At 42.8% G+C, this 11,799-nt stretch overlaps 3 protein-coding genes across 3 annotated transcripts; 1 reads left to right on the top strand and 2 right to left on the bottom strand.

The window, feature by feature from the left end:
• Positions 1-4,396: 4,396 nt before the first annotated feature.
• EAF01_011974 (uncharacterized protein) lies at positions 4,397-5,251 on the bottom strand (the record flags this gene model as incomplete). Its single annotated transcript, XM_038920232.1, has 1 exon — positions 4,397-5,251. One exon carries the CDS (start codon positions 5,249-5,251, stop codon positions 4,397-4,399), a length of 855 nt encoding a protein of 284 aa, XP_038764284.1.
• Positions 5,252-7,634: 2,383 nt separating this feature from the next.
• Positions 7,635-9,373, bottom strand: EAF01_011975 (uncharacterized protein; the record flags this gene model as incomplete). The annotated part of the gene is made up of 3 exons (XM_038920233.1): positions 7,635-8,092; positions 8,150-8,359; positions 8,500-9,373. 3 exons carry the CDS (start codon positions 9,371-9,373, stop codon positions 7,635-7,637), a joined length of 1,542 nt encoding a protein of 513 aa, XP_038764285.1.
• Positions 9,374-10,742: 1,369 nt separating this feature from the next.
• EAF01_011976 (uncharacterized protein) lies at positions 10,743-11,600 on the top strand (the record flags this gene model as incomplete). Its single annotated transcript, XM_038920234.1, has 1 exon — positions 10,743-11,600. One exon carries the CDS (start codon positions 10,743-10,745, stop codon positions 11,598-11,600), a length of 858 nt encoding a protein of 285 aa, XP_038764286.1.
• Positions 11,601-11,799: the final 199 nt, after the last annotated feature.

Consider the following 11,799-nt stretch of genomic DNA (forward strand, 5'->3'; position numbering starts at 1 on the left):
TCCAGCCAGCTTTAATATTAGAAGAATTCAATGCTTTTTTTCTAATATTTTGAAAGAGTTCTACCCATTCAGCTCTTTGGATTCGCTTTACACCAGCTCGAGAATATCGATCGACCTCTAAAGCATGATATCGTTTCATTGGCCCATACACCGCAATATCAAGTGGCTGAAGCAAGTGAGAGCAATGAGGAGGTAATATAAGTAAATCAATATCATTATCTATACAGAAAGCAATAAAGCTACCTGTAATATGGCTTGAATGGCCATCCATGATCAAAAGTCGAGGTCGGTCACCTGACACTTTCTTGGATTCTGGTTCGAAACCCCTTTTTAACCATTCTAATCCATGGCTATTTGAGGTCCATCCATTTGTACTAGTAGAGAACTGCCAGCTTTGAGGTGTTTCCTTTGGAATCCATGCAGAATTCGTATTCTGAGCCTTGAAAATGACCATAGGTGATAGAGCATTTCCAGCTGCATTGACACATTCAAATGCAGTTATCCATTCTTGCTTGCCAGCTGTAACTTTCCAATTCGATTTCTGAGTAGAATCGACTATAATGCGCGTACTTTGAGTACTTCCAACTCCAAATCCGGTTTCATCCATATTATACATATCATCTAATTCATACTTTCGCTCAATGAGACGCGTGCGAAACGCGTCAAACCAAGCCTGAATATTCTCCGGAGTTGCTTCTTTAGCCCGATTAGACTCTAATTGACGTGAATAGCATGTTTTAAGTTCTGGATATCGTTTTTGGAATCTATAGATCCATTCGTGGCCTATAGGTAGAATTTCTGTCGAGGTAGGATTTCGAGATGACGCGACCCGAACGCGTCGAAGACGAATTTCGTCGGCCATTTCCTTCACCAACATAGGTGTAGCAGGGAATCCAGTGATGGTAAGTCGTGAAATCCATCGTACAAGAGTATTTTCTTCTGCGTTTGAAAGAATTTGAGCCATTTCGTGGGTTTGGGAACGTGTTTTCTTCCCAGCCAGCCTATCAGCTAGGGTAGACTTAGGGACTTCAAAATGCTCTGCAGCCTTTCTAATTGATTTAAATTCTTTCAATTGAAGTGAAATTATAGCCTTTTGAAGCTTCTCTTCAATTTGAGCAGATGTAGAAGGTGATTGGGTATGCATAATAAAAGTTATTGCGGTTTCAAGTTGGTGATAGGCTAAAAGTGTCCGAGTTCCCCATATGTCCGAGTTCCCCATACGTTTACGTTACTTAATCAATATTTTTTAAAAAACAAAAAAGATTTATTAATAAGAAAATATTTTTTATAAAAGTATTAAGTTTCTATATAAAAATTTCTATTATATTCTATAAAAAGTGGAAATTGTCACGATTTTCGTTACAAAAAAAACTATTCCTATAATAACTACTATATTAATTCAAATTTTTAATAAATAATTAAATTTTTATAATATTTATATAATTAAATATTACAATTTCAAATTTTGAAAAATTATATTATTAAATAAAGAAAGTGCACGGTTACGCACAGACGTATTTTGTATGTAAAATTCGTGGGTGCACTCGGTGTTAAACCACGTTAGGGAAATACGGAATATTCATATGCAAATGAGTATCGATGTTCATGTGACAAACTCTTCACGATTCCGTGCAGCTCCTCCTTTGTCACTCGGTAAATTAACCAACCCTAGCAACACAATATTCCACTTGGATTCTCTTTGATCTACCCATTCGATTTGGTCATTTTTCAACTCAAGTTGTAGTCTTAGAAGTTTATCATAACAATAGAAGTTTCTTGCAAAAAGTTTGCTTTTTTGAGTCCGCAGATTAACTGCCTGAGGAACCGGTATTTTTAAAAATCTGGAAATCTAAACCACGGAGTATCTACTAATAATCTGTACCATCTAATCCTACAGTGAGATTTTTCGAATAGAGAGCCCCCCTCACAAAACCGAAGAGGGACCTCCTCATCCCTAGAATCCATAGTTTTTTACATTCTAGTAATCCTATACTTCTAATAGACAACCCCCACGAAGACACTATACAGATACCTTTTCCGCAGCCCATTCAGCGCTTCCAGTCCAAGTACAAAAAACTCGAAACCAATGTCAAAATACAAAGTACTACACGCAGATGCGTTTCTTGATCATCAGATTATCAACATATATCTGTGGAACGCCAGCCTGGATAGTAATAGTGCGAAATCGGGTATTATTATAGATCTGAGGGATTAAGATAGTCTTTAAGAGAGGGTATGGCATGGTATAGATGATTGGAGCAAGAATTATGGGAGTTGATGATGCGGATGATATTGCTTGGGAGTAGGAGGTAAAAAAGTCGGTAATGCGAGATGATGGAACTGATGATAGGGTTGTGGTGGGATTTGATACCTTGAGATATTACATTATGGAGTGGAGGAAGACAATGGTATCTCCTCGCATACACGAGTTTCGAAACTTGGAACAGCACTAGAAATCTGAGGTATCTACGGTTGAAGATGTAAAGCAAGCAACGATAGCAGAGAGGCAAAAGAGAAGAGAGACAAAGGCTATATAATGCTCCACATCAATCAAAACACCAGCCAGCTACTTCCTTCTCTCCCCTCGCTACGGACTACAAACTTTAATCCTATACAATAAGAGACCATAAAAGCTATATCTCAATCATTCCCAGTATTCCACACACTTCACAAAACATCATATCGACTATCTCTCTTCTCTGTACATACCATACTATCAGAGCTAACATGATACAAAACAAAGATACACCATATCAATAGCTACGAGAATTAACAAAAATGAAGTTCCCTTGTTCTGAAGAGCATTGTCATAGAAAACATACAATATCCTTTAGACATTAATCAGTTTTTCCAATCCACCAATCTCATGACCGCATTCTGAGACATGAGACTCTCTCCATAAACATCGGTTCATACTAGCGATCACCAAAAGACAAACATACGTACACAAGCTCAATTGACCATTCCAAAGCAAACAACAACAAGCAACACAATCCATCCAAATTTATCAAACTATTAATCGCTTCACTAGTTTTCGCCCCTGATTAGCTCACCGAACGCCCAGTCCACTTAAATGAATGAGGCTATGTATCATTCTCCACACACACTCAAAGCCCTATTTTCAAGGCAAAGAGCATGATTGGAAGAGAATCTCATGTTACATTGCATGATGGAAGAAAAGGTACCGCAATGAAAATTTAGAAGACCAATACGCTTCTAGAAGGTCTGACGTGTGAAGTCTTTGCATAAGGTTAAATTTGTGGCGGGGTTGAATATCGATATATGTAGGCTGGGCTCAGGTAAAAAAGTCAGCCCCATTGTATTTGGTGAAAATGAGGATAAAAAGCTCTGGTGATTTTTCGACACGAGATCACTCAGCACTATCGTCATTTGTAAGTTGAATATGGCTGGAAAGGCCATAATTTGGGAGGCTAGAATGGCTTCAGATTGTCCACTTCGGGTGGCATGATGACAAGGGCTCTACCACTGATTTAGCATGCAAGGCTGTCACTGTTCGCCCTACAACGTAAGCTTCTCCCGAAGTAACTCATATCATGATTTTTTGACGATCTCATCTATCCCAACACATAGGTATGATGTTGAGTGGCTGGAATACTTTCCCAAGTAGAATATCGGAATGCACGATTTTCTGGACGCGTTCAATATACCTCATTCACCTGCCTAGAAGTATGTTCAGATGACATCTGATCGAACTATATTCCTGATAATATGCCTTACCATTTATAGACACCGAAGAATGCTCAGCAAAGCCAACACATATATGCACGATTGACAAGAGACGAAAATTGCTGGTGAAGTACTATTTATTTATAACGACATTAACATAACTCATCAGAAGCGTGGTTCATCATCAAAGCCTAAAACGTATAGCATATAAACATATGCACCTCGGAGAAACACACAAAGAAAGAAAGAAACACATTTGGGTATCGAAATCGTTCAAGAGACTTTTCTTTTCGACCATGATCCAGCATCCCGAAATTCGAAAACCGTAAACGAGAGAAAACAAAACTTCCGATAAAACCCTAACGTTGCGCAATCAAACAAGATTATTGATCGGTCCCACTCGGTGTCCTATTGAGTTAAGGTTACCGTGCTTAGGCAACGAGCAGATACGCTCTGTCGAAGAGGCGAACGGCGAGGGCTTGTGTTCCTGCATCAAAAAGGGAACCCGCATATAAATTCACTCATTCGGTGAGATAACATATAAATAACACAAAGCATGAAGAGTTCAGAAGAATCGGAGAGATAAGTGGCAAAATTCGCCCTCCGCACAGCCACAAACCGCTCGGAATTGTATCTATAGGGTCGCATAGCTTCCCAATATTCCCCGGGGTTTGAAAGAAACGTCCTTCCTATGCGTGTGTGTAGCAAGCTAGAGAATTCGAGTGTATTCTGGATGCTCAATTGATACTAGCATATGCTTCCTTGAAAAAGTTGAGCTCTGTCTTTCTTTCCCTTTGTGTCCATTGCTGGAACGTTTGCGATGTCGTTCTTCCTTTTGCAGATCGCATGGAACTTTGGACTCTCTCTCCCGCTTAAGTTTTGATTCAGGCGTCTCAAATCCTTTCCGTACGAGACTTGATACTGATGGACGTTCGGTATATTGTCCAGCCGAAGTGTAATCCGCTTCATCCATCAGGTTATTCCTCCACATATATTCTATTACCGAAAAGTCTGGTCGAATACTTGTTTTTCCATCAAGAAAATGATCACGACTATGCATCATTCTATCCGACCAATTGCTACGCGAATCGTTGGTGTCTTCAAATTCTCTATCACAGAAGAGACAGAAGCATTTCGATGGAGGAGGAAGGGTTTTGAAATGCGTTAGACTGTGCGCAAGCCAGTTATCGAAATCATCTGGATGAAATGTTACTCCACAATCCATCGATATGAATTCGCATGGAAGGACAATGGTAGTGTTGATTTGGGAGATTTGAGGTACTAGGAGGTTCCATCCAGCTACGGGATTGGATTGAATGGATTGTTGACTGGTAGCTGTCGTGTATGACCCTCGAGACTGTATGCTGAAAACACTTTCGTCCTTTTCGCTACAGGGCGATACGGTTGATGTGGAATATTGGCTGATCGTCGAGCATGTTGAGGCATCGTACGCTTCATTTACGAATTGTCGGGGAAGACGATATGTACTTGAGAGGAGACCCGCGAAAGGATTCTCGGAGTCATTGAGGTAGCGATCAATGGGAGCATTATCGTAAGTTGCCATCTTCTATGAACGCTCGCAGATCAAGAGGCAAGCTTCGCAACTGCTCACTTTGATGATAATGATCAAGGTTCTATAATGTAAATGATCGGATTGATGGATAAGATTGACAGTGACGGGAAAGGTGGAGCGTCGATAAGATAAGAATAGGCTTGTCGATCACTAGAAACAAACGAACGAACCCCTAAATTGCACGGCGGATGTCAGGATGGAGGACTCAAGGCGATGAGAACGACGAGATATAAAGATTATGCGAGTGGCTTCTTATATCCAAATGAGAATTCAATCGATACTGACCTGGAGCTAGAAGTCTGAGCTGAAGTTGAGTTATGTTGAGTTATGTTGAGTGGTAGTTATCGCTTTAGATAATTTTATCAGGAGGGTGCATATTGATAATATTTCGCGATTTTTACGGGGAAACCTTGGGGATTGGCTTCGACAAGCTCGGAAGGAGCTCTTACCAAGTGGTGTGAAAGTTTTATGGTTCCGCTTCCCTTCTCTTCCCCAGATTTGGGTGCAACAAACGGCTGCTGGTCTTCTCCGAGAAACAATCAACAACGAACACCAGCAATTCGCAAACCAAACCCGACAATGGAAGTATTGTTCTTATCGTTCAAGTGTATGAAAGCACAGATCGGCCAGTATCTCATTCGATAAAGTCTGTTCCTTTGAAGAGAAGTAAGATATGGATGATATTTGATGTAGTTACTGACCACAGCAGATTAAAGGTGGAGGGGTCACAAATTATTAGAGAAGAGACTCAAAATCTTGATCCCACCCACTCACTTACATATCTCTCTAGCATGGGGGCTCAAACTTCATGGACTTCGTTCGGGGCATCTTCTCGCCTTTTCCAAGATTTCTTTCAATCGCTTCTTTTCTTCTACGTCCTCTTGCGGACAGGAAACAAATCGTTTTCAGTCAAAACTGTCACCTATTCGTCACTTCGCGAGCAGTGGTTCGATCGGCTTTACACTCGTCCACATAGCATCCACAATCCCAAGCTACAACACATCCGCATCCCACATCCGACATTCCACGCTCATATACAGGGATAACATGGATCTTGGGATTGTTACATATTGATCCTGTAAGCAAAATCGTGTGCATGCATGCTTCGAATTTTCACCCAAACAAATGGATCATGCGAATTGAGATTACTGGAGCGATGTGATGCGATGGCATGCAACACTCTGCTCTTGCATTTGCTGTGTGTAGCTACGCGACTTTTCCTACAAATCTAGTGGTTCTTCAACAGGGTTCCACGATAGCTATCGACCAGTTCACCCACGCAACCCCACACCGCTTCTTGATTGCGCATTCATACTTTGAAATGAACAAAACTCTTACAAAAACCATGCTGATGAGGAGGTGAGAGGAAACTATTTCCTAGTGATGCGGCATCATCAGATCAGATCCAACTCAAACGAGCTACGGCAGCACATTGTCAACATTTCTATTCGACGTTTATGTATACTCGGTCAAGCGAGCATGATTTTTGACTCATCTTCAAGCGGCAACTGTTCCATACACTAGTCGTTTGCCTATCATCAACGCCAACTGAGTTTAACAAGTTCTGTCTAATGCTAACATAATTTCTAGCGGAAACCTTTACTCAAAACACAAGAGGCGTCAGTTGTGACATGACTTCCTTACCACCATCGATACATGAGCTCGCATAGAGTTCATACGTTATCGCCAAGATTAATTCCAATGCAGCCTTTCGAGGCAGAATACGACATCTGCTGTGCGTGCTGCAATCTCTTGATTTCGGTCTCAGGAGACGGTGATAGTAGCCAAATTGATGACCCGGAGCACTACTCGGGAAAAAGACACAGATTCGGTATTAAGGTTATCGTCATTCATAAGTCCAAAACATTGACGCAAACACATACGCCATAAGTACAGTTGTGGATAAATTCCAAGCATACACACTGAAAGTTGGTTATCCTCGCATGGCTCGTTCCTTAACCCCGCACTTACCAATAATTTTGAAGGATACCGGCTGCTTAGTGAGCAACAGAGCCTCAAGTGACCCCGCTTTCGGGTTCGAGCTGATGGAAGTTGAAATTATTGCTTAGTTGCATGTGAAGACGACGATCTTCGACGGCTAATCACTGTATCATGCGCGATCCTATATTGGGTACACGTATACATGCACATGTACACTTGTTTGTTTGCTGGAATTGTCACAACTCTTCCAATATATCTGTTGGATTTATTATCTGAAGATATAGCCCAGCCTATCACTCAAGACTTTCTATGCCCATTGCATGAAGACATGGGTCACATGGCGGCATTGTAGAGAGATTAGCTCTCCACCGTCTTCCGTGGGTATTCTTTTACATGTAATCGGTCATAAAGATGTTACTTTTTCCCTCAGCCATCAATCAGGAGCGCAAAGCACCTTCATCTTCGCAACAATATTCACCAGATGGTTTCGTTCTCCATTTTCATCCCCTGCTTTCATGATTCCAGGAAACGTCACGCAGCTAATTTCTCGCTCGTTCAATGTATCTTCATCCTCTCCCCCAATATCTTCCATTCTTTCATCGTCAAACATCGTTTGTTGATGTTCTTCAATTATGGGCATCATTATACTAAAGACTGCCTTTTGAACTCGCAGTAATCGTGAAAGGTCAATAGCGGCATTAATTATGGCTTTTAGCGACTGGTCTCTAGCTTCAGTACTTTGAACATCAAATATCGGATCCAGCAAACTATTGAGTTGCGCAACAACGGTATTGACAACAGAGCTGGTCTCCGATTTAAGCTTTTCAGGAGATTCTTTCAAAAGAATCCCGAGCGTTATCGATCGCCATTGGTTCATTACATCTTCGGGGCCTTTACATTTCGATTAGCTCTTCAAACTTCGATTAACATCCAGATGGCATTTCTCACCATAAGAACCCAAAGTTATTTCCGTTCTCGCGATCTCCATGGCTTGTTGCTCTGGAAGCCCGACAAAATATGCCCGGAAGATATCAAACACTAATATACTTGATACGAGTGATTGTATGAGGTTAATTTTAGATGATGTTGCTAGATGGTGATACATGGGTACCCATTGCTCCAACTGTTGCCGCACTTCATCTGAAGCCTTTTCTAAATCTAATACAAGTCAGCTTAATTTAATACGTTACTATACCACATTGTTAATAACAATACAATATTCACACATTTTGCCGCTTAACAAGCGCTCATGAAATTTCTTCCAACATGGCCGTGCCAAAATAAACCTCCAAACCTACCAATTCTTCCTCTCCTAAAATTCGATATCACCCAATTCTGCAACGCATTCCCGATCCACTGCATCTTCTCCGCTATCACCTCATCCGTAACCTGTTCCCCTCCGACCCCACCCCTTCCACTACTACTCACCCACTCCTTCAATCCCCTCACCTGACGCCTCAACGCCATAATCTCCTCATCCTTCCCCCTCATCTCTCCCATCGCATCATTATACGCTTCGCGAAACGCATCCCGATCCAACATCAATGCTCCCACACGACTCTGCACCTCAGCCGCACTGGGACAATTCGCATGCGCGGATCGGAGCAGGCGCAGCTGGGAATCTGTGGCGAGGTAATTGCTGTGCAGGGTGGAATGGGCGGTCTGGAGAAGATGGAGGGTTTCGCGCGTGTGGAGGAGTGTGGTGGTTAGACTGTGGGTTTGGGAGTCTGGGGGGAGAGGGTCTTGTTCTTCTTCTGATTCTTCGTCGGAGGAGGTGAAAGTGTGGGCATGCGGGGGATAGTCTTCGTGACCGTAGGGGTCGTGGGAGGGGGGAGAAGGTGTTTTGGAGCGCGAACGAGAATGTGGATGTGGATGTGGATGAAAATGGGTGGTTGATTGCGGATTAGGGTGAGAGAGTCGAACGCGTGGTGGTGCGGTTATTTCTGCCAAGGAAGATTGCGATTGCGATTGCGATTGCGATTGGGATGTTGTAGAGGTACAAGGAATGGAATCGTAATCTCCTACTTGGGATTTTGTATTTGTAGACCTGGATCCGGATTCAAATCCAGAAATAGAGATGGAAGTGGATGCAGCGCGATGCGGAAGCGAATGCGCAGGATCGATTCGAGAATATGAGGGTTTCGGCGCGTGTTTCTTTTCTCTCTCGCTCATCTTTGCGGGTTGTTGTTGGAGAGGATGGGACCCTTTTATATATATAGATAGATGGATGTGTGGATGGGTAAATGATGAATAGATGAATGAGACTTTGTGTACCTCGTGAACAGGTACAGTGTTATACAAATACCGTAGTATATCATCTGGAGTTTCAATCAAATATCTAGATTGAGAGCTAGATGGATGCCTGCCGGTGTGAGAGCTGAGATGGCGAGGAAAGGTAGGTAGGTAGCTCCGTGTATCGCGTAAGTGGGATTTTTCAATCTTTCTCTTCTGACTGAAAGCTAGTCGATTCGCAAAAGATGGGATGGAAATGAAGAGGGCATATTGAGCATCAGATACCTAGTGAGTAGGTAGGTAAACAGGTAAAGAATAACTCGAACCCAAATACCCTTTTCTTCTCAACAATCCTCGATGCAATAAATAACAATACAGTGTCTTCCTGAAAAGAAGATGAAGAAAGAAGAAGAAGCTCTTCCGAAAACTCAAACTCACGAAGAATAAAACAATCAAACAAATCATCGAAAAAGGAAATCCCGAAATGAAATGAACCCTCGTACCTACCTTACCCACGGAGCAAAGCGAAACAAATGAATCTTTGTGTGGTGGAGAGAATTCATTCAGATTGAGCAAATGAAGGAAGATGAGAGGTTCTTATTCTGCTGCCTGGAAGTAGGAGATGCGATGAGGGATGGATTGATAGAGGGATGGATGCATTAATTTCCTGGGTAGATGTAGGTAATTAATCAATTGTGCTCGGTACTATTTGTTAAGCGCTAGGGGATTGGTTTGTGAGGAAAGGATGGGCCTGGGTGTGTGCGTTTTGGTTTGAAATTGGATGGATGAGTGAGGGGGGTTAACGGGAGATCTGCAGTGTGTGTGTCAGATGGTGGGTGTGGAGGAATTGATATTGGGATTTTGATTATCGTGTTTATAAAAGGAGTAAGAGCTCAACAATGTAGACCTATACCTTGGGGAACATTCCAAGGGAAAGTAAGAGAGAGTTTGGAATGAGATTGAAAAAGATACTACGATTTCCAGTCCTTTTCCAGAACATGATGCATTATGAAAGGGAATATTCAAAGATAATATTTTGGTCGCCAAATTCCAGTTCATGAGTGAGACTGCGGGGTTGATATCATAGGTATGTCACACACAAACACCACATCAAAATCGATCCAATCCAAAGATTTCTCCCGTAATCAACATCTTGGGGATCCGATCTTTCAATGCCTATTCCAATTCCAACTCCCAATTCCATCACCAAATTTATCAATTACTGGCCAAACCAGGACGATTTAAAATCTAATCCCCCTCCCCCTCCTCATCATCTACCTCGCCAAAAAAAAAGAGACCCCCAAAAACCATGCCCCCTAAACCCCCCCGTCCCCGCTTGATGCATTTCCTCTGCATCCCCCTCACAACCCCCTCCTCTTACCCCCAACTTCAACACTCCCTCCGCGTCTTCAAAAACGACGTCACCTCTCCCCCCACCTCCGAACACCCCAACCGTGTTCCCATCCCCTCAGATGCCATCCGTCCCCTTTCCACCCTACATCTCACCATCGGGGTGATGAGTCTCGAAACCACGGAGCGAATTCAAGGCGCCATATCCATTCTCCAAGGAATATTCTCTTCCCCCTCCCCTTCCCTAGTTCCCAAGAAAGAAAAGGAAAAAGACGGCACCGAAAAAAACCAACCATACAAAAAAGACAATGAAGAAATCAAACTCCCCAAGATAACACTCACCTCCCTCCACCCCATGCACCAACCCTGGTCAACATCCATTCTCTACACCTCCCCCCGCGATCCGCACTCGCATCTCCAAACCTTCTGTCAATCCCTCAAAGACGTCTTCACAAGCGCCGGGTTCATGCTCCCCGAAGAAAAAGGACGAAGCTTATTACTGCACGCTACGATTGTCAATACAATCTACGTGCGCGGGGTACGTCAAGATTCTAGCACCGGCACGAGAGGAACCGGGACCGGGAACGCACGTGGAGATAGAGGAAGAGGGAGAAGAGGAAGTTCCGCGGGCCATGGAAAGCACAAAGCATGTTTGATGTTTGATGTACGGGATATCATTTCTAAGTACGCCGATTTCACGTGGATGCGCGATGTACGGGTTGAGAAAGTGGCGATCTGTAGGATGGGGGCGAAAAAGAAGGGGGATGGGGATGAGGAGTATGAGGTGGAGGCTGAAATCGAGGTACCTTGCATTTGAGTAGCTGGTTTCATTGCATGTCAGTGTTTATGGAAAGCATTTGGATTGAGATCTGTAGCATTGGGAGTGGCGCCGAGGAATAACGGAGCTAGGTATATCATGAAAATATATTATGGTACTTGGGCTCTGTAGATTCTGCGATAATTGGAAGTGCAAGAGAGGAAACACCAAGTAGTGTTGTCTTTGACAAAAGGTATCT

The sequence above is a fragment of the Botrytis porri genome (genome assembly GCF_014898465.1).
Source record: "Botrytis porri strain MUCL 3234 chromosome Unknown BPOR_028, whole genome shotgun sequence".
In the NCBI taxonomy this organism is placed as follows: domain Eukaryota; kingdom Fungi; phylum Ascomycota; class Leotiomycetes; order Helotiales; family Sclerotiniaceae; genus Botrytis; species Botrytis porri.